At 35.2% G+C, this 27,874-nt stretch overlaps 1 protein-coding gene across 2 annotated transcripts in view; it reads left to right on the forward strand.

Annotated features, from left to right (window-relative positions):
• SCAF4 (SR-related CTD associated factor 4) overlaps window positions 1–27,874 on the forward strand; it is a 61,265-nt gene that overhangs the window by 20,703 nt on the left and 12,688 nt on the right. The window contains exons 2-19 of one of the 2 annotated variants that reach the window (XM_041735210.1): window positions 1,961–2,044; window positions 2,929–2,973; window positions 4,658–4,819; window positions 5,955–6,090; window positions 6,406–6,545; window positions 7,367–7,543; window positions 12,127–12,305; window positions 12,899–13,007; window positions 14,788–14,952; window positions 15,473–15,558; window positions 16,201–16,391; window positions 17,516–17,616; window positions 18,038–18,151; window positions 19,264–19,420; window positions 21,031–21,188; window positions 22,758–22,923; window positions 23,006–23,092; window positions 23,245–23,436. In XM_041735210.1, coding sequence (XP_041591144.1) covers window positions 1,961–2,044; window positions 2,929–2,973; window positions 4,658–4,819; window positions 5,955–6,090; window positions 6,406–6,545; window positions 7,367–7,543; window positions 12,127–12,305; window positions 12,899–13,007; window positions 14,788–14,952; window positions 15,473–15,558; window positions 16,201–16,391; window positions 17,516–17,616; window positions 18,038–18,151; window positions 19,264–19,420; window positions 21,031–21,188; window positions 22,758–22,923; window positions 23,006–23,092; window positions 23,245–23,436 — 2,449 coding nt within the window. The remainder of the gene's footprint in view (window positions 1–1,960; window positions 2,045–2,928; window positions 2,974–4,657; window positions 4,820–5,954; window positions 6,091–6,405; window positions 6,546–7,366; window positions 7,544–12,126; window positions 12,306–12,898; window positions 13,008–14,787; window positions 14,953–15,472; window positions 15,559–16,200; window positions 16,392–17,515; window positions 17,617–18,037; window positions 18,152–19,263; window positions 19,421–21,030; window positions 21,189–22,757; window positions 22,924–23,005; window positions 23,093–23,244; window positions 23,437–27,874) is intronic. The other variant, XM_041735211.1, reaches the window with a different exon arrangement.

Consider the following 27,874-nt stretch of genomic DNA (forward strand, 5'->3'; position numbering starts at 1 on the left):
ATATACTTTTTTACATTGTTTACATTTTTATAATTTGGAAATAAGTTGTAATAGTTTGTTTTTTCATTTCCCATCAGTTTGTATAGTCTCAAAGTTTACGGTTTCCTTTTTAATTGTTATCTGTTAGTGGGCATTTATTCTCAAGGATAATTTTTATTACATTGATAAATAATAATCTTGACCTTATTTAGAGAATCACATTTTTTTTAAACAAATCCCTTTGTAAATATCTTGTGTTTCTCCCTTTTTTTTTTTTTAAGATTTTATTTATTTAATCATGAGAGACACACACACACGGGTTTCCTTTTTAATTGTTATCTGTTAGTGGGCATTTATTCTCAAGGATAATTTTTATTACATTGATAAATAATCATGACCTTATTTAGAGAATCACATTTTTTAAACAAATCCCTTTGTAAATATCTTTGTTTCTCCCTTTTTTTTTTTTTTTTTTTTAAAGATTTTATTTATTTAATCATGAGACACACACACACAAACACAGAAAGGCACAGGCAGAGGGAGAAGCGGATTCCATGCAGGGAGCCTGACGTGGGATTCCATCCTGGGGCTGAAGGCGGCGCTAAACCGCTGAGCCACCAGGGCTGCCCTCTCCCATTTTTTTTTTTTTAAATCTTAGTATTACCAAAGGAAAATTTCTACCTTTCTCTGTTTAAACCAGAGTATCTGGTTCTTGTATTGTTTATTTCTGGTATTCCATACCTTTTCTAATATTATGCTTACTGTTTTCTATATTACCATTGTGTTTGTAGTTGTGAAAAGCTGTGAAAATCCTCTGAATTTTTAGGATATGTTGCCAATTGTGGGGCTATTTATACTTTGGTACTTTAGGTTAGCTTCCTAGTGATCTAGTAAAGATCTGTGTCTTAGAGATTCCATATTTGGAATGTCAGCATAATTTGGAAAGAAATGGAAATATGATCATATAAAGCCCTAAAACTTAATTATTTCATAATGTCTTTTTAGGGGTGCCTCAGTTGGTTAAACATCCAGCCCTTGATCTTAGCTAGAGATGAGTTCAGGCCATGCTGCATTGGGCTCCACACTGCAGCTGGAGCCCACTTAAAAAAAAAAAAGAACCCACAGATTACCTTTTTAGAAGTCCTAGGGTACATACCCATGGTTAAACAAAAGTAAACAGTGGCGCCTGAGTGGCTCAGTGGATTGAGTGTCTGACTATTGGTTTAGGCTCAGGTCATGATCTCAGGGGTCCTGGGATGGAGTCCCATGAGTGGGTGCAGGCGCACACACTCTCTCATATCTTAAAAAAAGAAAAAAAAATTTTTTAAAAATGTAAGCTTCTTGATGTCAGAATTTTATCGTTGTAACTCTGTGGGCTCCATTAAGTCTTGGTTGGATTTAAACTTTGGGGGAAGAAATATGCATATGTGGTTAAATCTCATGGAGAGCACGTGATTGTTGGACTTTCTGTTGTGAGATTTGTTGAATATGGCACTATTTTTATGCTGATTAAATCAAGAAATCGTTAATTCCAGCATTTTAAATTTCTTGCCTGATTGAATACATCTTTCTCCAAATGAACCTTAGAATTACTTGAAGTTCTCCAAAATCTCAGTGAGGTTTGCATTAAATATTGAGTCATATTATTGCCACATTTAATCCAGAAACTCCCAGTATGTTTCCATTCAAATTATTTTTGTGTTCTTCAGTAAAATTTTATGATTTTTTTCAGTTATAGGTTTTGTAATTTCTTAATATTTTTTCTTTTTTTGTTATTTTTGGTGTATTTTCCCATTGTATTTTCTTAGCAGTGATGCAGGTATGTAGGAAAGCACTTGGGTTTTCTTTACTAGCTAAATTATTCAACTTAGTTCCAAAAGTTTGTTATTCTTTTAGTTAATAAATTACATTATCTTTGTAGGACTGGAGGGAATTGACCTCTGACTTTACCTTTATTTTTAAATTATTTTTGTTTTTTAAGCTCTTTTCACTTATGGATATGAAACCTCCCATCTCTCGAGCCAAGATGATTCTTATCACTAAAGCTGCTATTAAAGCTATTAAGGTAAGAATAAAATAAATATATTTAATTCAAAAAATGTTTTAGAAATTTTGAAAATAACTGAGAAATGTGAGAATTCATTCTGTTAGTTTAGGCCTGAATCAAAGAGTTCTAACTAGCTTTTGCTGAAGGCACATGAGAATAGAGTGTGTTCGAACTGTAACGTATTATTTCAAAACCTGCTTTTTTCCTTTTTTGTTGTTTAGTATTTCCCCTTTATATTTCTTCAGCTTTGCTGAGGTATAATTGACAAATAAAATTGAATATATTTAATAATATAATAGAACATGTTGGTTTGATACACATAACACATTATGAAATGATTAACACAGTCCAGCCAGTTAGCACATCTTTTGCCTCATATAGTTGCGTGTGTGTGTGTCAGAAAATTGAATTAACAGAAGTAGACAGGAGAATGAAAAGGGTTTTTTTCCTTTGTTTTACTTAATTCTTGTCATAAATCAGCCGAGTATTTGCCTCATATATTTAAAAAAAAAAAAAAGCTTAGGCTCCATGAAGTTAAATGTTTTCCTCAAGATCACACCTTAAATAAGTGACTCCTATTAGAAACTGCATTATTTAGTTCCAGTTCCACTGTTTTTATCCCTTTTGTAAAGTTGTCTGATACACTGCTTTATTAAGGATTACTGATTAAGAATCTAAGAAAAAGACCTCCTTTTTGGAGGGATTTTTGTAATTTCTGTTTTAGTTAATTCTCTTTAATTTATGATTGTTCACTTATTGACTAGGGATTATCATGGGTCATTCAGTATTATCTTGAGAATTACTCAGATTGTGCAAATTATGTTTTAAGTATTTTCTAATACCATTACTGAAAATATAGAAGTATATAAATTGTACAGTAATTTTCTTCTAATTTTTTTCAGCTTTATAAGCATGTAGTTCAAATAGTAGAAAAGTTCATCAAAAAGGTAACTATCCATTTTATTAGTATCTCATTTTAGTTATGATCAATATTTGTAATTTACTTTGTAAATTGTAAATTTGCATGCTTGCTTCTAAAGCCACTCTACAAAGAAAGTTGTCACTAGATGTTCTTTTTAATCACTCAGGTTTGTATTTTTAACAAAATAAACGTTTATAGCAGTTCTTTTGATTGAGCACTTAGTCTGAGGTAGGCACTCAACAAGTTTCCTGTGTACTTGACATGACTCTTCCCTGAGCTTGATGTGCCTCCTCTACTATTTGCCCTGTCTAATTTGCTGACCTTTAACTCATCTTGAAGTATTTCAAATGAAATCACTTTGTAAAGCTTTTCCAGCTTTTCCCTGCTTCTATCATAAATCATTTTTCAGTTTTGCAGTTGTATCTGGTTTTATAACCATGTGATTAGCACACATCTGTCTTGTCAGGTTTATACATCTGTCCTCTCCCCCCATGCTGGAGCTGTGCCATGTAGTATATACCAATACATGTGTGTAACATTGTCTTTGATCCATGGCCTTTGACTACTAGCTGAGAGGTAGGAGTTAGGAGTCCCAACAGACCAAAAACATGATCAGTAGAAGCTTTCATAGTAGCAAATCAAAGTCCAAATAAGTAAAGTGGAAAAAATTTTAAATTACCTACATGCGACCACCCCAAATTACTCTTATATTTATGTTTGGATCTATTCTTTTTTTTATTATTATATACACGTACATTCATAAAAAAAACCAATGACTTTCAGATGCTTGGGTGGTTCAGTGATTGACTCTGTCTGCCTTTGGTTCAGGGCATGATCCCAGGATCCTGGGATGGAGTCCCACATCGGGCTCCCTGCAGGGAGTCTGCTTCTCCATCTGCCTGTCTCTCTGCCTCTCTGTGTCTCATGAATAAATAAAATCTTAAAAAAAAAAAAAAAGAACCTCACTGACATTGATAACCTACTTTTCCCACTGAATTTATCATAAAATGTCGACAAAAAATTTCATTGCATGATTGTTTCCACAATTTATTCAGTTCCTTTTGGACATTTCACTTCAGTGGCTGGCCTGGAAGAAAAAATTAGATGCATCTTAATTGTTTTCCTTACAATAAATTTCTTAATGTAGAATTGTTGGATCAAATAAGACTTTGCTTTTATTGCTAAATCATCATCCATAAAGGTTGTACCACCAGAAATGTATACAGGTGTGTGTTTCTCTTTTCTTTTTATCTTGTTAATTTGATAGACCAAAAATGATCTCTCCTTTTAGTTTTTCTTTTCTCTGGTACTGTACTTTAGTAGAATTAAAATTGATGTTGTTGATGGTCTTCTTGATAATTTTAAAAATTATTTTTTTAAGCAGGATGAATTAGAGTAGAGAGTATCAAACAATTGGATTTGTGTGGACGTGACTTAGGGATTGGTAAAGTAATGTTGATTCTGGGAAATTGTGGGGAGTTAGAGGGGCCAGAGAAAAGTAAAATACTGGGGGTCTGAAGTATCAAAAGAATTGGTAGTTTGGTACAAACCTGTGGGAAATTTGATAAGCTAGCCAAGAAGAGCTAAATATTCGAGCAGTTTCTAAATAAAAACAATCACTAGATACACAGAGTTTTATTTTAAAAAGGGAGATTAATGGATGTCAAATTGTGATTTTGCTTTTAGTAACTTGCATCTTTATCTTGTAGTGTAAACCAGAGTACAAGGTTCCTGGATTATATGTAATTGACTCAATTGTACGACAGTCTCGTCATCAGTTTGGAACTGATAAAGATGTTTTTGGGCCAAGATTCTCTAAAAACATAACCGCCACATTCCAATATTTATATCTTTGTCCATCTGAAGATAAGGTATAGTTAATAGTTTTTAAGTTAAAACTTGTATTCTTATTTCTATATTTAAGCCTATTTAAATGTATATTTGAAAGAATTATATGATGATCTTTGTGGACTTGAAACAAGGCCCAGCGTTTTCTGTTGTGAACATCTCTGTGTATTTTCTTGTGAAGTCCTTCAGGAATGATGTACTGTTGAAAAAGGGACTTTAAAAAAGACATTCTTGGAAAGACTTACTTGTAATTGAGTGATAAATTCTGCCATAGAGAAAGGCAATACTCGTATTGTTGCTTATTTCAGAAGGAGGGGACCAATAATTGATGGCTTTCCCCACCATTTTGAGAGGCTGGAGCATAAATGTTATTCATTAACAATCAGACTACAGTATTTGTTTCCTCATATTTATAGCTGATTTTATTATGTACTATATAAAGGTAGAAAAACATTAAAGACATAATAATTGAACTCCCAATAGGTGGGAGAAACACACTGCTAAATCTACTCTGAAGAATGAAGAATAAAGACATTTACAGGAAACAGTGTATAAATTTGAATGTTGTGGATTCTGTATTTATATTCTTGGAGGAGTGTTCTTGTGGGAAAAAGTATACAAAAGATAATTTCTTGATTAGGACATAAGGATTATTCCCATGAATAACACGTCTTCTCTGTATCTTCTTCATATATACTGGTCTGTAAAGCAACTTACCTATCCGTTATAGACCAGTTTCTTAAATACTTTAACTGTTAAAATCATCCTGAAGAAATTCTTCTTCACTTCATTTACTTTTGTTAAGATACTGTTTTTGTCAGTGATGGTATTTCTTTGTAATCATAAATAAAATATAATGAAAACTTGAAATAACAATTTTTTATTCTGTTTGTTTTGATTAGATTGTATTTCTTTTCTGTTTCCTCCCCTTTGTTTCCCCCTTCTTTGTTTTTTACTCCAGTTTATACTACTGAAGAAAGGCTGATTTAGAGCAGTTTAACAGGTTGTAATTCTAAAAATAAATTTATTTTTTCTGTTTATGAAGTGGACTTAGCATGGAAATACTAGCTTAGTGATTTATTTCTTTTTTAGTTAAAGGTATAATACATTATTTATGCAAATATTAATTGTATATTCATGTTTTGTTGCACATAACAGAGCAAAATAGTTCGTGTACTGAACCTTTGGCAAAAAAATGGAGTATTCAAAATTGAAATTATCCAGCCTCTTTTGGACATGGCTGCAGGAACCAGTAATGCTGCCCCAGTAGCAGAAAATGTTACGAATAATGAAGGTATGGCCAAGTATATCTGTGTACTTAGAGAATGGTATAACTTTGTACATGAGAAATTTTGGAGTCTTTTTATATTGGTGGAATTTTTCCATAAGAAGGAAATTTGAATTTATATCTTGGAAGGTATGGGTTCCTTTCCACAGTTCTTATTTCTAATAAAAATATGCTCTTTCATGTATTTGCTATAGTATCTTTATTTCTCCTATATGTTAAACTGAATGGAATATTACTTTAATAAAAAAGCTTAATGGAGTTTAAAAAGGAAAATTGGAAGATTAAAGTTTTCATAGATCTTAATGACCTTTTCTTATTTAGGTTCACCTCCACCTCCAGTTAAAGTTTCTTCTGAACCTCCCCAAGCCACTACAAACTCTGTACCAACTGTACCACAGTTGCCTAGCTCTGATGCTTTTGCTGCTGTGGCCCAGCTCTTTCAGACGACTCAAGGTCAACAGGTAAACTACCTATCTAAAAGATTAATAAATTCCTTGCAGTTATGTGTACAATTGTCAGTTTTTATTTTCCATTTCTAACACATTTAAGGGAGGAAATATTTCTACTTTTCACCTAGAAAAACCTTCACTAGGAAGGTAATGGCATTGGGATAACAGAGGAAATATGGGGGAGGTGAGAAATAAGGGAACCACACACTGAGCAGTAGCAATACCCCCGTGAAGAGAAGTTCAGAACTGCTGACTGGTTGGTATCACTGCTCATGGTTCTAGCCTTTCAGATTAACTTCAAAATTATTTGGATTGGAGATGATTTTTACATTATTCTAGAAAACATTTCTTTACCTTTGGAAAAGCTAAAGACCATTTCTCTTTTTGACTGTCATTTTCTGGGGTGTCAGCTTACATTTTTAACCTTAAATGACACACATTGTATCCCTGATATTTACAAGACACTTAACCTTTACTAAAAGATGTATTCTTGGGCAGCCCAGGGGGCTCAGCAGTTTAGCACTGCACTCAGCCCAGGGCGTGATTCTGGAGTCCCACGTCGGGCCCTCTGCATGGAGCCTGCTTCTCCCTCTGCCTGTGCCTCTGCGTGTGTGTGTGTGTGTGTGTGTGTGTGTGTGTGTGTGTGTGTGTGTGTGTCTCAGGAATAAATAAGTAAAATCTTAAAAAAAAAAAAATTCTTTTTCCAGTTTACTTTGTACCTGTGCTATTTTGAGTCACCTTTAAGATTTTTTTTTTCCTAGTAAATCAACCTTTGATACAATGATTATACTTTGTAATGTTGCTTTTGCTTATCAGTTTTCCCATTCTTTAAGCTTCAGCAGATCCTTCAGACTTTTCAACAGCCTCCAAAACCACAGTCTCCGGCCATTGACAATGCTGTGATGGCCCAGGTCCAGGCTATCACAGCTCAGTTAAAGACAGCTCCTGCACAGCCACCTGAACAAAAAGCTGCTTTCCCCCCACCTGAGCAAAAAACTGCATTTGACAAGGTAGGCTTCTTATATAACCCACCTTAACTGTTTATACCTCTTAAGCTGGAATGTGGAAGTACTTCTCTATGTTCTGGGTTTTCATTTTGTTGTTTTGTGGTTTAAAAGATTTTCTCCCTTGACAACAAAACATTGGATTATTTTTCCTAGTTATAAATGTAATATATACTCATTGCAAAAAATGTTCAATGAATAGGAAGTAGAAAAGTAAACAGGAGAGCTTTCACCATTAACCCCCAGACTTGGAGATGACTAAGTTTTTGCTGTATATCTCTTCTGGATTCACTTCCTGTTGATGTATTTTTATTTGGTCATAATATATGTGTAATATATAAATACATATACACAGTGTTTAACTTGCTTGTTTTGATCTTAATCTTCTTGTCTCTTTGTTGTCATTAAGGTTAATAGATCTATATTTTCACTGAGTGCTTATTATGAGGAGTATTCCATTACATGTACACAGCACACAGTTTAGCCATTCCCCTACTGACAGACATTTAAGTTGCCTTTTGCTTTTTGCTCTTAGAGCTTACTTACCATATGTATAAATTGAGTGTTTTGTTGGTTCAGTGTCTTCCAACTGGGTTATTGGGTCCTAGGCATGTTTAAGGAGCTGCAACTAAGGATACAGATGTGCTGGATTTGCAGAGCTTCTTGTAGAAATGTTAACCCAGACCACTGTGTCTTAGCTGTTTTATGTCTTGTCTATTTATTGGGCTTATGACTATATAAAATCTCATTTCATTTTATCAGTCTCACTGCCAAAACCACAAAAGTTCAAAAACCCTAGAACTGTTAATCTTTTAGCTTTATCATCTCTAAAATGTTTTATTCTTTCCAGATTTTAAGATAAAATTTTATTACTGATAGTCCAAATTAAGAACCCATTTGGTAAATACTGGTTGTCATTATATCTTGGTGATTGCTGAACAACTACTGATTAAAAGAAGTTTGGATAAAATTTCAAGTAGATAAGGAATAATACTTACAAGAAAAAAACATAATACAGGAAGTTCTAAAGTAAAAAGAGAAGCAATTATCTGCTTGGAACAGATTTGTGTATGTTCTTTCAGAATTTAGGAAAACTCTCCCCACCAGTATTTTTTTTTTATTTTGGTAGTTTTTTATTTTTGTTTTCTTGTGTTTATCTCTTCATTCCATCTGGAACCTATTTTAGAACTACGGGTTCAATATAGTTGAGTCTTTTTTTTTTTTTTTTCTTTTTAAGATTTTACTTACTTATTCATGAGAGACACATAGAGAGGCAGAGACATAGACAGAGGGAGAAGCAGGCCCCATGCAGAGGGAGCCTGATGTGGGACTCGATCCCGGGACTCCAGGATCATGCCCTGAGCCAAAGGCATACACTCAACCGCTTGAGGCACCCAGGCGTCCCAAGATAGTTGAATCTTGAACTTTTTGGAAATAGCCACTTCTCCCTCACTTTTTGTCATTAAATTTTAAATTCTCATTTGTTTCTGTCTGTTTGTGACATTTGGACTGTTGAGTCCCACTAATATATATTTTCTGCATCTTAACAACTTAAATACTTGAGGCTTATATATGTGTTTTTTATTTCATTTTCAAGTTTATTACACACACTGCTTCCATTTCAGACTCTATGGCATATGTATTAGTCTGTGTTCTCCAGGGAAAAAAACTCATTACACACACACTAGAGGGAAAGGGGAGAGAGAGAGATTGATTTCTAAGGAATTATTTGATGTAGTTGTGGAGGCTGGCAGATTGAAATTTGTAGGGCAGAAGGCAGGCTGGAAATTTAGGTAAGAGTTAACGTTGCAGTTTTGAGTCTGAATTCTACAGGGCAAGGTTTCTTTGTTGCTGTCTTGAGAGAATTCCTTCTTTAGGAAACCTAAGTCCTCAGTAAGGCCTTTGGCTGAGTAGTTGAGGTCCACCCAAATTATGGAGGGTGTTTCTTTATTCAAATTCTGTTAATTTAAAAATAATAAATGTTAATCACATTTTTAAAAGACCTTCACAGGAACATCTACATGGATATTTGACCAAACAGCTAGGCACTGTAAGGTAACCAAATTGATAAAATTAACCATTACAACATATTTTTCAAGATGAACTTTAGCATAAATTTTAATATTTATAGATTAATTTAAGAAGTACCAAGAGCTTACACAGAATCTCTATTAAAATCTTTTTTCAAAAAAAAAAAAATCTTTTTTCATACAAGTGTTATGCATTGATTGCATCATTTATTCCCAGAGTATTTAGTCATTTTTCATGTTCATTTTTTTTATCTTTTAAATGGTCATGATATTAAACACTTAGTTTTCTAGTTGATGTTCTCAGATTTCTGGAAAGCTACTAAATATGACTTTTCCTCTTCAATATCTATGCCTGTTTCTTTTTCTTAATGTACTGGGGGCTAGGACTTCCAAAAATGTTGAATAACAACCAAAAATGTTGAATAACAATAATGCTGATGGAATCCTTTCGTTGTTGTTTTTAATTTGAATTGTAATTCCTCTATTTTACTTCAAGTGGGTTGGTTGGTCAGTGTTTGTCAGTTAGGTGAAATTTAGAAAAGTAAATTCTTTGCTTTTCCTGTGAGTAAAAGGTCTGTTTTAAGCTAGTAGAACAGCTTGATTGGGAACAATTCATTTAGGCTGCTTCCTAGATGTTCACTTTCCTAAAAAGCAAAAAAATGTCTTTTTAGATCTCAGTTTAATTTTGTAATTGCTTCAAATCATTTTCCAAAGCAATAGGTAGAAATCCAAAAACTTTAAAGAACATATCCATAGATGATAAATGTCAAAGACCAGAGGTTTTGCTTTTTTTAGACAATCTAAATCTGAGCTTTAATTTTGACTCCTGTCACTGACTCTGTCTTGACGCTGAGTTACTTATATATTCAGTGTGCAGCAGTGTAAAGTAGTGATGGTAATGCCTACACTTAACTGTTGCTGTGAGGGCTAGATATGCCAGTGTATGTAAAACAACAAGGTGTCTGCCTGGGTCATAATTAGATTGCTCAGTTATAATAACTTAATGACATGACCTAGAATTACAAAGAAAGAAAGTGTTGTCCAAGAAGGAGACTTCCCTTTCTTTTTTCTTTCTTTCTTTCTTTTTTTTTTTTGAGACTTTCCTTTCTAATTTAGGAATCTGTTGTCTAGTAAAGTAGAACCATAATTTCTAGATAGAACAACGTAAGTTTAGGAATTTGAAGTTGAAAATCTATGGCCAGAATGGACACAGCTTGAGGGAAAAGACTGCTTGTTGAATGCCAGGGACTGAGAGTTTTTTTTTTTTTTTTTTTTTTTTATATTTTTTTAAATTTTATTTATTTATGATAGTCATACAGAGAGAAAGAGAGAGAGGCAGAGACACAGGCAGAGGGAGAAGCAGGCTCCATGCGCCGGGAGCCTGATGTGGGATTCGATCCCGAGTCTCCAGGATCGCGCCCTGGGCCAAAGGCAGGCGCCAAACCGCTGCGCCACCCAGGGATCCCTGAGAGTTTTGAAGTAGTGTCCACATCCTAGTTTCTACCATTTGCTGACTTTGCAGCTCTAGTAATGTTTCTTAAGCACCTGGTCCTTAGATTCCTTGTCTGTAAAAAGAAGAAACTATATCTAAACTTTGTCTATGTTGCAGGCTTGTGTGATGAAATATCATATGTAGGTATTTAAACACAGTAGGTAGTAATAGAAATAGTAGTAGGTGTTTATGGTGTTCCCTTCCTCCCTTTCTGAACAGAGGTCATCTTATTTTTAAATGACTCTTCTTCCAGACGCGTGATCTTGTGAAGTGCTGGGGTTTCCTCCCTCCCTCCCTCCCTCCCTCCCTCTCCTCCTTGTTTCTGGTAATCTGACATGAGCTGTGAAGTCCTAAGGAAGAAACTAGTACCCAGGTAGTAAGATTTTCATGTCCCTGTCTATGCCATTCTTTTTTTTTTTTTGTCCTCTCAGTATGTTTTTGAGCAACCAGCATACAGACATTTTTCTTTAGGCATTTATAGTGATTAATTAGATAAGATGGTCTTGGTACATTTTACAGTTAACTGAAAACGTATACCCATTTTCATGCATGCAAAGTTCCAAAAGTTTTTAGTGTGTAAAAGAGAGTATTTTCATATTTATATTGCTAAATTAACAAAATAACCATACACAAAATAATCAGAAAGAAAATACTGCTGTTCTAATTGGTGAAGAAAAGCAGAATAAAAAAATCTTTTTCAGATGGCATTTATGTGGCAGTGGTTTGTCTGTGAACCAAGATCCTAAGGGGCGAGTGGGAACGTGAGATGGTATATGACAGTGTGCTGGATCACAGATGTTAGGAAACATCCGTTGTTTTTATCAGTCTTGTGTAGTGTATCCGAATCCCAATTTTTAAATCTTTTTTTTTTAAGATTTGAAATTATGGGGGTTGGGCAGAGAAAGATGCAGACTTTTCACAGAGCAGGGAGCCCAACACAGGGCTCAATCCTAGGACCCCAGGATCATGACCTTAGCTGAAAAGGCAGACACCTAACTGACTGAGCCACCCAGGCATGTCCCCCCGCATACCAGTTTTAAAATGGAATATTGATATACCTATTCCAGAAGCTACTTGATAGATTTGATTATGATGATGAGCCAGAAGCTGTGGAAGAATCAAAGAAGGAAGATGCCGCTGCCACTGCCACCGCCACCGCCACACCTACTGTGGCGGTTGCTCCTCCAGCGCCCACCGCCACCGCGCCCACCACCACCCCTGCCGCTTCCCCTCCACAAGCACCCTTGTAAGTTTCTTTCCTGTGCTCCTCAGTGGGTACAGAGTTTGGGAATCATTATAAAGTATAACACAAGTGCATTTGACCCTTGCACAGCATGGTGGTTAGTTAGGTGTGCCAGCCTGCCCAGAGTTGAAAACCCACATCATAACTTTTGGCTCCCCAAAACATAGCCTACTGTTTACCAGAAGCCGAACCTGTATGCAACTTGTATATGTATTAACATACTGTGTTCCAATAAAGTAAGCTAGAAAAAAAAACCAATGTTAAGACAATAATGGAGGAGAAAATATATTTATAGTACTGTACTATATTCAAAAAAATGTGTTTAAGTGGACTCACATAGTCATTGTTTTTTAAAATTATGATACGGGTCTTCACTTGAATGGGGAGGAGATCCTACCAGATTTATAGTTAAAAATGGCTTTTATTTTGGGAACAATGGTGAATGTATAAATCAGTGTAGGCAAGTACATGATTCAGTAAGATACTGATTATTAATGACTCCTGAACAGCACATTCTTAATGTCTCTAGTATAAAAATGTGGCTTACAATCTTATGTGTTTTTGAATGGATAAAAAGATTGCTCATCTTTTTTTAGTGGGTTTCCTGGAGATGGCATGCAGCAGCCAGCATATACACAACATCAAAATATGGATCAGTTTCAGCCTCGAATTATGGCAATACAGCAGGATCCAGTGCATCATCAGGTATACACATTTTTCTTGCCGCTGAGTTTTAAAGTGAAAATCTATTCATTAGAGCATATGGATTGCACTTCACAGACCATTATATTTAGCTGTGCATTTGGCTAAGTAGTACTGCAGCTGCAATCAAAGCTGTTGAGTATTTAATTGATTTGAGTTTTTTTTTAAAGCTTTAATTAAAACAAGCATACTAAATATTACATGCTTGTAATTTAATAATAGGTGTTTTTGTTAAAGTCATTTAGAAAGAGATTATAGTTCTGTTTCAGGGACCTGGCTTGCTTAATGGTGTAGCTCTTTCCCTTGTGTTGAGCCTTTTTTGGTGTAAATGTTGAGATGCTGTAGAGGGTTTTTAGTTCTCAGCATTCAGGAATATGGTTTGTGAAATCTGCTGTGAAAGGAACAAAGTACTCTGGAAAACCTCAAGTTAGTAAGGGTTTGTTTTTTTGGGTTTATTTCAGCAAATCCTCTATTAAGAATTTCCTAAACTTAACCACACAACTAAATTATAGAGGTATAGGGATCCACTACTATAGTCAAATCTAAAGAATCTGTATTAAAATTCTGTAGATTCTGTTTTATAACCAGCCTTGGGAAATAACTACTTCATAGTCTTGGTTTAGAAAGAGTTCTTAGAAATCTCTTCAGAGCATATTCATTTTCTTATGTGTATTATGTTTGGTCCATGCTGTAATTTGCTAACAGGAAGTTAATACTGTGATTTTAATGACTTACTGATGAATGAAGTTTGGGAAGTCTTTTATAAGCTTGTTTAAAATATGTTTAACAGTTACTGAAAGCTTATAAATAAATTAGAAGGAATACTTTGTGGCAATAATTACACTTTTTTAAAGATTTTATTTATTTGCAAGAACGAGAGAGCATGAGCGGAGGGGAGGCACGTGGGGGTGGGGGGGAGAGAAGCAGGCTCTCATTGAGCAGGGAGCTCAACATAGGGCTGACACAGGGCTTGATTCCAGGACCCTGAAATCATGACCTGAGCCGAAGGCAGATGCTTAACTGACTGAGTCACCCAGGGGCCCCTGTAATTATACTTTTAATATTGTTGGTATTGGAATGGCACATGCAGAAATGTGTTATGTTGTGGTTTTTTTTTTTTTTTTAATTTTTATTTATTTATGATAGTCACAGAGAGAGAGAGAGAGAGGCAGAGACACAGGCAGAGGAAGAAGCAGGCTCCATGCACCGGGAGCCTGATGTGGGATTCGATCCCGGGTCTCCAGGATCGCGCCCTGGGCCAAAGGCAGGCGCCAAACCGCTGCACCACCCAGGGATCCCTGTTGTGGTTTATTATTAGGGTATTCTAAACCCTAAAAGTAGGCATGTTAATTGAAACTCCCCTTGGAATTTTTAAAAAGTATGAACCTGTACATCAGTGCCACTCTACCTCCCAAAAGGCCTTTGAAGTTGAAGGGAGACAGTTTGCAATGCAGTCCCTCTCTGACTTTTAAAGTTTAGTCTGTCACATTGTTCCTCATGTAAATGAAATTGTCTTTAAATATATAAAGTCAAGCCTGTGTATTCATAATTTAAAAAATAAGTTATAGGAGTTTTAGCCTGTGTACTTAGATATGTAACAGTTCTTCAAATATATATTATACCTATGGAAATGGTTAATCATTGGGTGTCACTACATAGCTTTTCCTTGATCAAATTTATTGAAGATATTTTAGTTTTATATCAAGTAACTAAGGATTTTTCGTAATTATTTTTGGTAGCCATTATTTAAAATCTACTCACACACTTTCTTAAAAAACAAAAGGTTCCACTTCCTCCTAATGGACAGATGCCAGGATTTGGCCTTCTTCCTACACCTCCATTTCCTCCCATGGCTCAGTCTGTGATTCCTCCAACTCCACCCGTGCAGCAGCCTTTCCAAGCTTCTTTCCAGGCACAAAATGAACCACTTACACAGAAGGCACATCAGGTAAAACTTTATTCTCAAATTGATTTTCCTTGATTTAATGTACAGATTCCTGCCTGTTTGCTTGTGATCCTCATTTTTAAATGTGAAGAAAGTTTGTTCATTGGGCCACATATTCACCCTCTCTGTGCCTGAAGCATCTGAAAAGTGGTCGTATTAATAACACCCATTTCCATAGGATTCTGTGAGGACTGAGATAGAGTATAGAATGTTTAACCAATGCCTGGTTCACCACTGTAATCAATGGTTTAGTAACATTGTATGTAACCTCTATGAGTTTCTAGAAGTCAAGAAGTGTTTCTTCTAATTTTGTGAACCATATAAAAATTTTTTTCCTCACTGATGGGGGGCAGTCATTATTAAAGTACTAATGTGGTGTCAAGCAAGTAGAAAAAAACTGTCAAGGCAAGAGATTTGTAATTTAGCTTTTTTAAGATTTTGTTGTCATCTTGCCTCTCTAATTTCCAGTTTTCTCATTTAATGATGTGTGGTTGTTTTTGTTTTTTGTTTTTTATTTTTAAAGGAAATGGAAGTAGAACAGCCTTGTATTCAAGAGGTTAAGCGGCACATGTCTGATAACAGAAAGTCAAGATCTAGGTCAGCATCCAGGTAATTGATAAAAAATGTTTTTCCAATCCTGTATGTTTTAGGAGACATTAAAATGAAAATGGATTATTTTTAGATACACAGTGTTAATAACATTTGGTATATTTGTATGTCTGCATGTGTAGAGTGGGAGTAGTAGTTCTGTAAAAAACTAAGGTCAGTCATCTTACCCATGCTTTTCCCCTTGAGTTGCTCCAATGCCTGCATGCATGTACACTTAAAATGGTAGAAACTATTCAAAGTTGCTTTACAAGCTTATCAGCCAACAAAAGTGAAAAGGTAATTAGTAATACTATAATCATAACATTTTTAATTGTTGCAGAAAAGAAGTTAACTGAAAAGATAGATACCAATAAGCAATTTTTCTCAAAGATGACAGCTTCTTAAACTCCCAAGTACATAATTAACCATAGTGCGGAGTTATCAAAGATGAGAGACACTTAAAAGTTAGCAACCTCATTTAAATACATGCATGCTTTTTAGCTTACAACATATAAAATTTTTTTAATTCTCCGCTATTGAATTATTACACGTCCAAACATTAAACTACCTCGTTAACATTTTTTCTTTCTCAGATTAATACCTGCTTACATTTTCAGTTTTTTCTCTATGTTCTATCCATTCTCCACCTCATGAAAATGTTAGGTCACCAAAAAGAAGGCGATCTCGGTCTGGCTCTAGATCTCGAAGGTCCCGTCATCGACGTTCTCGATCTCGGTCCAGAGATAGACGCCGGCATTCTCCTAGATCTCGGTCCCAAGAAAGGCGAGATAGAGAAAAAGAAAGAGAACGCCGACAGAAAGGGCTTCCTCAAATCAAACCAGAAACTGCGAGTGGTAAATTAACCTTTACATTCAAACTTGAATTATTTTTTTCATGTCCTGGGTTTAAAATGTTTTATAACTGTTAGTAAAATAAAGCTTTATTAAAAAAATAATAATAAAGCTTTATTGTCTCTTGTTTGTGCTTTGGTGTACACCCTTGAATTTGCTTTGATGGTTAAGCTAGATGTAAGGCAGTAATAAGGAGTGAACCAAACAGTGGTAAGGAATAAAGTAATGTCTTGAATTTAATGTATGAAATGGAAAGCAATTAACTAGTTCTCCTATACATAATGGAGAAATTTTATTTTTTTCCAGATGAGACTTTTATAAAGATTTAGCTTACAGAATATATTACCTTGCATTATCTCCTGAATCTCATGTATTTAAAATTTAATAAGTTATGTTATATTATTGAGATTTACTAGTTATTATTTGAAGTAGTTATAGTTATTAATGAAATTTTAATCTGTAATGCAAGTAGAGCATATGTAAAGCCTCTGATTCCAGGAGGCTTATTACCTAGGACACAGCATAAGAGAAAAACCATTCAGGTATGCTTGGTAGTCTGTAATGGACAGTGGTATTAGTGGAGAAAAGTGTGGGCTGGTTGTTGATTGAGAGAGTTGGGATTAGGTCTTCTGCTGCTCACTTGCCAAGGGTGACCTTGGGCAGATTATTGCATCTCTGGCCCGAGTTTTCATAGATGAAGTCTTTAGATCTGTCCACAAATGAGCCAGATTTTTTCAACTCTTATGTTGTTCACTATCCTATTCCATTTATGGAAGTACTACCACAGTTTTGTTTTGTTTTTCATTCATGAGAGACAGAGAGAGGCAGAGACACAGGCAGAGGGAGAAGCAGGCTCCATGCAGGGAGCCGGATGTGGGACTTGATGCCGGGACTCCAGGATCATGCCCTGGGCTGAATGAAGGCAGGTGCTAAACCACTGAGCCACCCAGGCGTTCCCCACAGTTTTTTAGAATGTTTTTAGTTGTATATAGGATTTACAGCTTAACCTTATAGTATCATGTGACTTGTGCATTTTTTTTTCTACAGTGGTTTTCTTTTTATTGTACAAAAGTTACAGTGCTTATTACCAAATATGTATATATTTGTGATTATAATTTTATTTTAAGTTTGTAGCACTACACTCTGGGTGGGACAGCTGGACAAAAGGACTACTCAACAGGATGTTGCCAGTCTCTTAGAAGAGTTTGGTCCAATTGAATCAATTAATGTGAGTGTTTATTAAATTATGTAATGACAGTGGACAGGTGTGATTAATGTCATTTTATGAAATTAAGGAGTTGAGACCCAAGCTACATTTGCACAGCTTTGTAGAAGATGTGGCTAGTGTAGGTGTTGAGTCTATATTTAGAATTCTCTGTTTAACCACATTTCTTAGGTAACCAAGTTTAATTTGAAACCCTTTTCTAGAAAACTATATTAACAAAGCTTGGAGAACTGTAAGGTTATTAAAAACTGGCAGTTGAGACCAAACTTGAATTGCCAGTTTAGGATACGTTAACTTCGGATTATAGAACCTGTCTGGGGGGGGAGGGGGGGCAGGAGAGTGGGGGTTGTTGGAACTGGTTATTATTTATTCTGTTGCTCTTTGGTTTTGTTATATTTTATAATATTAAAATGTTTTGGAGCAGATGATTCCTCCCAGAGGTTGTGCCTATATTGTTATGGTTCATAGGCAAGATGCTTATCGTGCCCTGCAGAAACTGAGCCGAGGAAACTATAAAGTGAACCAGAAGTCCATAAAGGTACAGTTTTATACCTTATAATTCATTTTTTAAAAATTTTAACACATAATATTGCTTGGCTTTCTAAAAACTAATTTTGGACACTGAGGTATTTCCTAGGTATCTTTTTTAAAGAGGTTATCTCCTAAATGTTAACATTTTAAATGTTAGGTTCTTGTGGAATTTCATTTTTTAACAAAAAATGCAGATAGGTTCATCAACGTATTTTTAATTGTGCTTTAATATAATGTCTTTTTTTTTTTTTAAAGATTTTATTTATTTATTCATGAGTGACAGAGAGAGAGAGGCAGAGACACAGGCAGAGGGAGAAGCAGGCTCCATGCAGGGAGCCTGATGTGGGACTCGATCCCGGGTCTCCAGGATCACACCCTGGGCTGCAGGCAGCATTAAACTGCTGCACCACTGGGGCTGCCCAATATAATGTCTTCTAGTAAAGTATTTTGTCATTCAAGATTTCTTGGATTTTATATGTCTTTTGAAAATTTTTTAAAGTTTTATTTAAGTAATCGCTATGCCTAACATGGGGCTTTTAAGTCATGACCCCAAGATTGAGAGTCACATGCTCTTCCAGTTGAGTAAAGTTTGCTATCTCATTCTTAGAATAAACTATTTAAAATACTCACTGGGATAGAGAAAAAGATATAGGTACATGGATATTCTTCCATTAGGGGCCAGAGTCTGCATTTCCTTAGTGTCATAACACTCTGCTCTACCCTTTGATTGCACTGCAAAAGGATTTTTTTCTGATCTTATATAAATTCTAAGCTACCCAAGACTTTGGGAAGTGGTCCCCAGTATGCTGGGCTGTGCAGGGAACTTCGTTTGGCCTCTTCCTGATAACATTATTTTCCTTTTCTCTAAGTTTTATTTTGGCTAATTGAGAAGTGAGTGATTGGAGGAGTGGATAAGGGGGTAATGCTGGTTAAATTCGCACAAAGTAGGAGAAAAGGTCAACCAGTTTCCTCACGTCAAAGTGAAATCCGGGGATAGTGAGGCCAGATTACTTTGCTCTTTTGGTCAGGTCTGAGTGATTAGAAATGTGAGGAACTGTTAACTCTCAAAACTGATGTTCTCCTTTCCTTTCTTTTTATATTTAACTATTGGTGCTATAGATTGCCTGGGCTTTGAACAAAGGAATAAAGGCAGATTATAAGCAGTATTGGGATGTAGAACTGGGTGTTACTTATATTCCATGGGACAAAGTCAAGCCTGAAGAACTGGAGAGTTTTTGTGAAGGAGGGATGTTGGACAGTGATACACTTAATCCAGGTAAAGCAGTATTTAATTTCTCTTAAGATTCATCTATTTTGATTGTACATATGAAAAATGTACTTCACAATAGGAAGTGATTTTTGAGATTTCTCAAGTAACCACTATGTGCCAGTCTCTCCATTAAAAACTCAGGAAACAATGGTAAATAAGACAGATACAGTCTTTGCCCTTAATACAACTTCTATTTAGTGTGCTAAATTCAGAGATAAATAATACTAATTGGGTTAATCATTATAGTGTAAATAGATCTTAAGTAGGATTTTTCACTGTGAAAACCTCTAATGGATCAAATGAGTCAAACTGAACATTACTGGTATTGTGTTTTAATTCAGTGCTTCACAGTAATTTCTTTGAAAGCCTTTATTTATTTATTTTTTTTAATTTTTTTTTTTTTATTTATTTATGATAGTCACAGAGAGAGAGAGAGAGAGAGAGAGAGGCAGAGACACAGGCGGAGGGAGAAGCAGGCTCCATGCACCGGGAGCCTGATGTGGGATTCGATCCCGGGTCTCCAGGATCGCGCCCTGGGCCAAAGGCAGGCGCCAAACCGCTGCGCCACCCAGGGATCCCTGAAAGCCTTTAAATGTTCAGAGAAGCAGTCGAGAGTAAATATGTATATAGTTACTTGTGGCCTGAATATTAAAAATGCCAAATTGACAGACAGTAGGATTATAGTGGGGATAACAGCAGGTGTGGGCATGACTTGGAGATCGATAGAGAGGTGGACAAGGAGGAGTGCAGGGTGATATGGCAAAAGAGAGTAAGTGATTAAAGGAGTTTCAAGCAAGCGGAGTTGGTTCGAGAGCCAGAAAGTAGTGGAACAGTGCTGGGCCATTCCCATACCTTGACCTCTTTCCGCATGGTGCATGATGCTTTCACTTAAGGGTAGGGTAAGGTTTCTGTTCAGGCATAGATATCAAGACTCTCCTGTGTGTCAAGCTTTCTGATCAGAGTAAAAAGAACCTTACTCCTCCCTCCTGGAATTTTTAATCCAGACAGTACACTATTGTGGTTAAGACCATAGATTCAAGCCAGATAAGTATATGTTGAGTCCTGCTTCTGCCACTTATTGGTATGTGACCTTGTTTTCCTTGATTTCCAAATTGTTTTCCTCATATATAAAATGATGGAACCTACTTACAGATGGTTAGGAGAATTCACTGAATTAATACATATATATATATATATATATAATACTTAGGCAAAAGAATACCTACCAATTGTGTGACAGGCATAATTGGCATTCTTTTGCTTGTTATTGTTCATTCGTTTAAATAATTAATATTTGTAAGCATAGGAATTTCTTTTTTTTTTTTTTTAAGATTTTATTTATTTATTCATGAAAGACAGAGAGAGGCAGGCAGAGGGAGAAGCAGGCTTCATGCAGGAAGCCTGATGTAGGAGTCAATCCCGGGTCTCTAGGATCACGCCCTGGGCTGGAGGTGGTGCTAAACCGCTAAGCCACCTGGGCTGCCCCATAGGTATTTCTTTAATAATAATCATGCTGCTGATTTTTATATAATCAGGATTTAAAAAATAATTTCTAGATTTAAAATATAAACTGAAAATGGTAAATTTGTATTGTTAAATTTCTTTAACTCTCATAGATTGGAAAGGAATTCCCAAGAAGCATGAAAATGAAGTTGCTCAAAATGGAGGGGCAGAAACCTCACATACAGAACCAGTATCACCCATACCTAAACCTTTACCAGTGCCTGTCCCTCCTATTCCTGTTCCTGCACCTATAACAGTGCCACCTCCACAGGTAAGAATATTTCGAGCACTATTTATTTGAACTTGTGTCTGAAAGATAAACCTTTCTGAAACTTAGATGTATGTTTAGATTAATGTTCAAAGATATGAGTACATAAATGTGCATATTAGTTCATATTTTAGTGTGTTGAACTTAACTGTTTATATACTCAACATATTTTTTTTCATAAACAATAAAATCAAAATACATACTGCCATACATCTATCTAGATTATTCATTGTGTTTCAGACTTGAGGTGCAAACCTAATAGCATTTTTTATATTCGTCTTCCTCTTGTTTTCTTTTATTGGATCTCTATATTCTTTGGGGACTTTTATATTCTGAGGAAACTTGAAAAGTATTTATCCCAGTAAGCCCCTGTTTTGAGGGGAACAGAGGTGTTTTTTGAGAATTTCTTAATTTTCAATTTGTGGTGCTATCATGAAATTTTTTAATAATAAATGGCCATTTAACATGAAGGTATATTTTTAAACCTCTGCTATCTGGTCAGTATGTTACTTCAGAGGAGAGAATCTGGATTCTGACAGAACATAGTTTGAATCCCAGCTCCACTGTTCATTTTCTACATTTGCTCCAAAGGTGACTTTGGGCAAGTCACCTAATCTAAGTTTTAATTTCCTATCTATAAATGCACAGAATCCCTTTTCTTTCTTGGCTTTGGCTCTGGTGTTCCTAGGTCAGAGCTGTTATGGGGATTAAATGAGATAACGTATGTTAAATACTCAGCATGTTTCCTGTACCTTTTTTCACTTTTTTCAGATTAAATCTGAATCAGATAAATCTGAGCTATCACAAAAGTGGGTTGCCGCGCCCCTTGATTTTCCCTGTGTAAGGAGAAAATTCTGTGCTTTGATACATTAGTTGTCATATTTTATAAACTGATTTCCTACATTGGCAATTTTTTTTTTTTTTTTTTTTTTTTTTTTTTTGCCAACTCTTTAATTGATCTTTTGGACATGCCCATCCAGCACAGGCTCTAAATAAGATTCAATGTATAGCATCACTCATTTAAAGAAATCTGACTAATGCATTAAATTTGATCCTCTCTCTCTCTCTCTCTTTCTCTCTCTCTCTCTTTTTTTTTTTTTAAAATAATAGCAACATTTTTTGGGTGTTTAAGTGACAGGCACTAGCACTTAACATGTATTCTCTCTTTAATCCAAATAACATACCTCAGGGTCACAAAGCTAGTTAAAAGGGGAGAAGGTAGAGAATCTGTGATCTTAATCACTGTAAATTGCCAGGTAGTTTTTTGAGTTGCATTTCTCACACTTACCTTGACCATGGAACTTTTTTTTTTCATGGATTTTTTAACATACCATATTCTCAGAACACCAGTAGATGCTCATGAGATAAAACGTGAATTTGCTGTCATAGAGTAGTGAACAAAAATGTGAATTCTGTCATTTATAGTGGGCACTAATTACCATCTGTTATTATATAAATGTATTCACACAATAAGCACAATTTTAGAAATAACTTTTTTAACAAGATCTTTTCTTCATCTCCATTTACCATATGGATGGGAACATGTCTTCATTATTTTTTCTTTGTCTTCAGGTCCCACCACATCAGCCTGGTCCTCCTGTAGTTGGTGCTCTTCAGCCGCCCACTTTCACACCTCCTTTGGGCATTCCCCCTCCTGGTTTTGGCCCTGGTGTTCCTCCTCCACCACCTCCTCCACCATTTTTGCGCCCAGGATTTAATCCGATGCATTTGCCACCAGGTACACTGAGTTGTTTAAGACGACATTTTTTTAGGTCCCAAAATAAGGTACACATCATAAATTGACTTTTCTCTCGTTCTAGGTTTTCTTCCTCCTGGACCCCCACCTCCTATAACTCCACCAGTATCCATTCCTCCTCCTCACACTCCACCAATAAGCATCCCAAACTGTAAGCATGTTTTTCCTTTGTGTTCACTCGTCCTCTTGGAGTTGGGAATAGGAGGGAGAATGGACCTATGTAGGGTGTATAGTATGGCAAAAGAATGTTGACTGGGGAGATAATTATTCAGCTTCACATGTTGATGTAATTATATTCCTTAGCTACTATCGCTGGTATAAATGAAGACACTACAAAAGACTTATCTATTGGAAATCCCATTCCAACAGTGGTGTCTGGGGCTAGAGGAAACGCCGAGTCTGGTGACAGTGTGAAAATGTATGGCTCTGCTGTGCCACCTGCTGCACCCACGAATCTGCCCACCCCTCCTGTAACCCAGCCTGTTTCACTTCTTGGTAAGTTAATTTTTTTTATCATTAGTTTTTTTTCCCCCACCCAAGTTAGGTTTTTTTTTTTTTTTTTTTTTTTTTTTTTTTTTTAAATAATGCTAACATTGGTAAAATGTTCTGTGAGACTGATATTTTTCTTTGAGGAAGATCTTCCTCTTAAATATGTACACTTGGTCTTTACCAAGAGTAGCCCAAGAGACAACCTCAAAGATGAAATCATGTTTGTTTGTCCTGAAGAAAAGTGTGGATTTGTACATCTTAATTTGGTATAGGAAAGTGATGAATCTCTGAGAAGGAATTGGTTACGAAGTCCATGATTGATACAACCCCAGACATCCAGCTTTTTAAGAGATAGCACTTATTTGACAACTTAGAATTTTTTCCTGTCTGGACCAATTTTTTATAAAACCCTGAGCTGTGGCAGCATTCTCTGTTGGCTAGCAAAGAAATTCTTTGATACATTGTAATAAAATGGCTTTATTGTCTGAGTGACAGTTGTACAGTCTGAGGCAATGCTTTCTCACCCCTCAATTTTCTCTTGCTAGCTTATCTGTTGTACTCTTTACCCACAATTTTACTATGATCAAGGGAAGTATGATTTAGATTGTTTACATCTTTAAGAGGCTTTACCCTTGCTTGCTTGAATTATAAATGGTTATTTCATATACTTGTTATGGCGACCATCTTTTAAATAAATTACTGTATTTTGAAGTGGTTTTGCCAAGTATAATTAACGCCTGATTCCCCTAATGGATAGTTAATTCATCCCCCGTATTATAACATTCTAGTCCTGTGAGCCCATTTCAGAGGTATATGTATGTGCACATGTGTGCTTTCATAATCTTAGATTTTTTTTTTAAGGTGAGAAAGAGCACATTAGTTGCCTCTGAGATGTAGGACTATGGAACATTAGTTTGTGATGCAGGACTTTCACTTTCGCCTACACCTTTCAGTGCTGTTGGAAATTTTTACTTTATGCATATACTACGTTTATAATAAAAGTCAATTTGTTTTCAAATAGCATGCTGTCTTCTGCCCTCTCTAAGACTGAGCTTAGTCTGATAATAAACTTGCTTTTTATTTCCCTTAGTACACAGACTGGGTAATGGTAAAAGAGGATTTGGGATTAAAATTTGTCACCAGTAATGTGGCAGTAGTCCTCATAATGATAAGAAGTAGTTTGTTTAATGAGGAAGTTGCTTAAGAGGTCTACACCATAATGAAAATGTAGTAGACAGAACATTGTTCTAGGAGCCAGGAAACCTTAAAGTCTTTGGATCTGTTTTGTTAGCATTTTGTTTTTCATATTTGTAATAAGATGATTGCATAGGAATCACAGAATCTGAGTTGGATAGTATTTTCTGATAGCCGCTTTCCTCCACCTCACTCTGACACTGATTGTGAATTCTCTTTGTAATGAAATTTCCTAGTCTAGCATCCATGGATATTAGGTCACCTGAAACTCCTTACAAAATGGCATGCATTTGTGGTTTTTTTCTGGTGTTAGTAAATTTACTGAATGAAAGCTTTCTTCATCCTCAAGAGTTTAATAACCACTACTTTCAAATAACCTTGAAGAATAAGTAGCCTGCCTCTAATTTTTAACATTTAGGTCTTGAAGACTCTGCCCTTTACTTCTTATCACTACTGAGATGCATAATTTAATCTCTGCATCCAACATGTGAAACAAAATAAAGCACAGATCAAAAGTTGGTGACCTCGAAAAACAAACTTAGGAAGTTAAGCGTTGCTAGAAAAATAATTATATTTCTTAGCATCTGTCATTACCTGACATCCCTCTTTGTATGTCTTTACTGCCTTCTCTCCCAAATACGTACTAGAATAGAATCTTCATGAGAGAGGGACATTTCTTACTTAAGTAAACGGATAGATGGATGGTTTTGAGTGCAGGGCTGTTATACTTTACTTCTGATGATGATCTATGTCTATAACTTTCAAAATAAAATTTAGAAATTAAAGGCTGTCCTAAGTCTGGAAAGATCAAAATGTGACATAAAAATGAAAACTGTTTTGTTAAAAGTACTTTTAACTAAAATAACAGTTTAGTTCCAGTCATGAGAAAGAAAACCTTTCATTTTCCTTCAATTAGAAATCTTGAATATCCCATAAATTTTTAGCTTTAGAGAAAGGAGACTTTTTAATGTGTGTGCAAATAAAGGAAGATTTATCCAAAAGAGGAATCACAGTTCCAGCATTTTGATTAAAAAATGCAGTAATCACATGTAATACTGCAGCACTGAGGATTACTAATTAGGTTGGGATATTGTTGATATGTTAGCCAAGTAATAGAATATTAGAATTCTAAGATGCTTTCAACTTTTCTTGGTGCTCTAATGTTTTCTCTTATGATAATAAAAAGAAATGCTATGCTGTACCAGAAAACTTTAAGCCTAGAAGATGATATGAAACTCCAGTTTCTTCATCTGTTTAAAAAAAAAAAGAATAAAAATGACACACCAGGGTGTTGTGATTCTGTGGGCTTATGTATATAAAACGACTGATGTGGGACCTGCCACAGGGTAGGCCATTGGTGATGGTGGGTGCTTATTACAGGTAAGGAGTGTCTTGGGCCATATTTGAAATATCTAAACAAGAAGATCTATACTTTGTAATTCTCATTATAGTACTTTAGCTATGATTCATTTTAAACTGTCCTATTTGTTGGCAAAGGAAGCAAACTTTTTAGGGGAAAAAATGTATCTTGACATAGTTGCCTCCTATATTTTCATGGTAGATTAGACCAAGTCAGAAATTCACACATATTCAAGTTCTATCACTTGGCTTACTGAGGAAGTACATGTTAGTCATAATGGTATTTCTTTGAAATAGCATAATATCTGTATTCTCACTCATGATACTCAGATAGTTTTCTTTCAAGGGAAGATGAACGTATCCTTGGGACTTAACTGAGTTCTTGGATCTTAATTTCTGAAACATGGCAAGAATGTTTTTAAAGTAGCAGGGGCCAAACAACTGTTCATCAGATCTCCCAAAATTCAGTAGTAAGGGATGAGCACTGGGTGTTATGCTATATGTTGGCAAATTGAACTCCCAATAAAAAATTTTTTTTTTTTAATTCAGTAGTAAGGCCTGATGATATGGAGAAAAGGCAATGCAGTTCTGCAAGGATTGGCTTAAAGAATTTTCTGAATGATCAGATGTTAAGTGTGGTTAGTTTGGAAGTGATGATTACCTGTTTATGGAATTGGGCTGAGCTACCACCACACTACCAAATTTGTAGAGAACTAAACCTCTGTCTTATAGAGATCCTGATTATTTTAGTAACTGGTAGTCTGAAAATATGAAGTTACATGATGCACAGTAATACTTCATTATCACTTAATTTTGAAGAAATCCATTCTTAAATCCATTCTTAGTGCCACACGCTCCAAAACAGGACAGTGGTGGTTTCATAAAAGCTATTGGTAACAGTTGTTAATCATTTAGGAGAGAAGGAATATTATTGATAATAGCAATTCAGTTTATTCTCTTTACTGTATAAGTGTATGTGTTTACTTTTTTTCAAAAACTTGTATAACATGTATCTCTAATATGTATAGTATATTTTTATTAAAAAGCTCATTGTAAATGTGAAATTTGGGTTACTTTGGTGTTGCAGACAATAAAAAAATACACAAAAAAATGTTTGTTTGTGTTACATATCTCTGTGTTACCAGTATATCCAAAATAATCTTTTCAAGGAAAAATTTTGCTAACTTGGACTCCTTCCTTTTGTGGAAAATTAAAGCCTTTTCTCTTGTCAGATACATCTATTCATTAATTGTTAACATGCAGAGTCTCCCTAGTTTTGTCACATTGCTATAGATGATGGTGAAATTTAAAAATAAGAATTGGGTATTTTTAAGATTGCTTCCTACTTACTGATAATTTTGGTTACCAAAGATCAAATGCAGAAGTCACATGTTGGTGGCCTCCAGATTGAATTGCTAGACAGTGGTATGATGCCCTTCAGACTTGGTTTCGACACATCCCTGCATGAACTCAATAAGCATTTGAGTTGATGTTCCCAGATTTGGACACTTCAAGAAATTATGTATACAGAATTGGTTTGGAGTTATTGTATACTTAAATGGGTGTGTTTGCTTTCATGCAATAGTTATCCTTAAAACTTCTTACAGGATAAATAGTTTTACCATCACATTCAGTAATTAGTTTAAAATTGGTATTTGATTTGTGGTGATTTCACTTAGCTTGGATTTCTCTGCCCAGAATTTTTATTTTTTTATAGTTAGTGTTTTCTAACATTTAAATTAGAACATTAGAGCACCAATCTAGTATAAATAACATTCAAAGAAAACTGGAAGAAAATTCTAGAAAGTAGTTTTTTTAATGATAATACCTAATTTTTAATAGAACTTCTTACATTTTAATATTTTTTCTTATTGTGAATTTTGCTGTAATG

Source organism: Vulpes lagopus, chromosome 20, assembly GCF_018345385.1.
Source record: "Vulpes lagopus strain Blue_001 chromosome 20, ASM1834538v1, whole genome shotgun sequence".
NCBI classification, from domain to species: Eukaryota; Metazoa; Chordata; class Mammalia; order Carnivora; family Canidae; genus Vulpes; species Vulpes lagopus.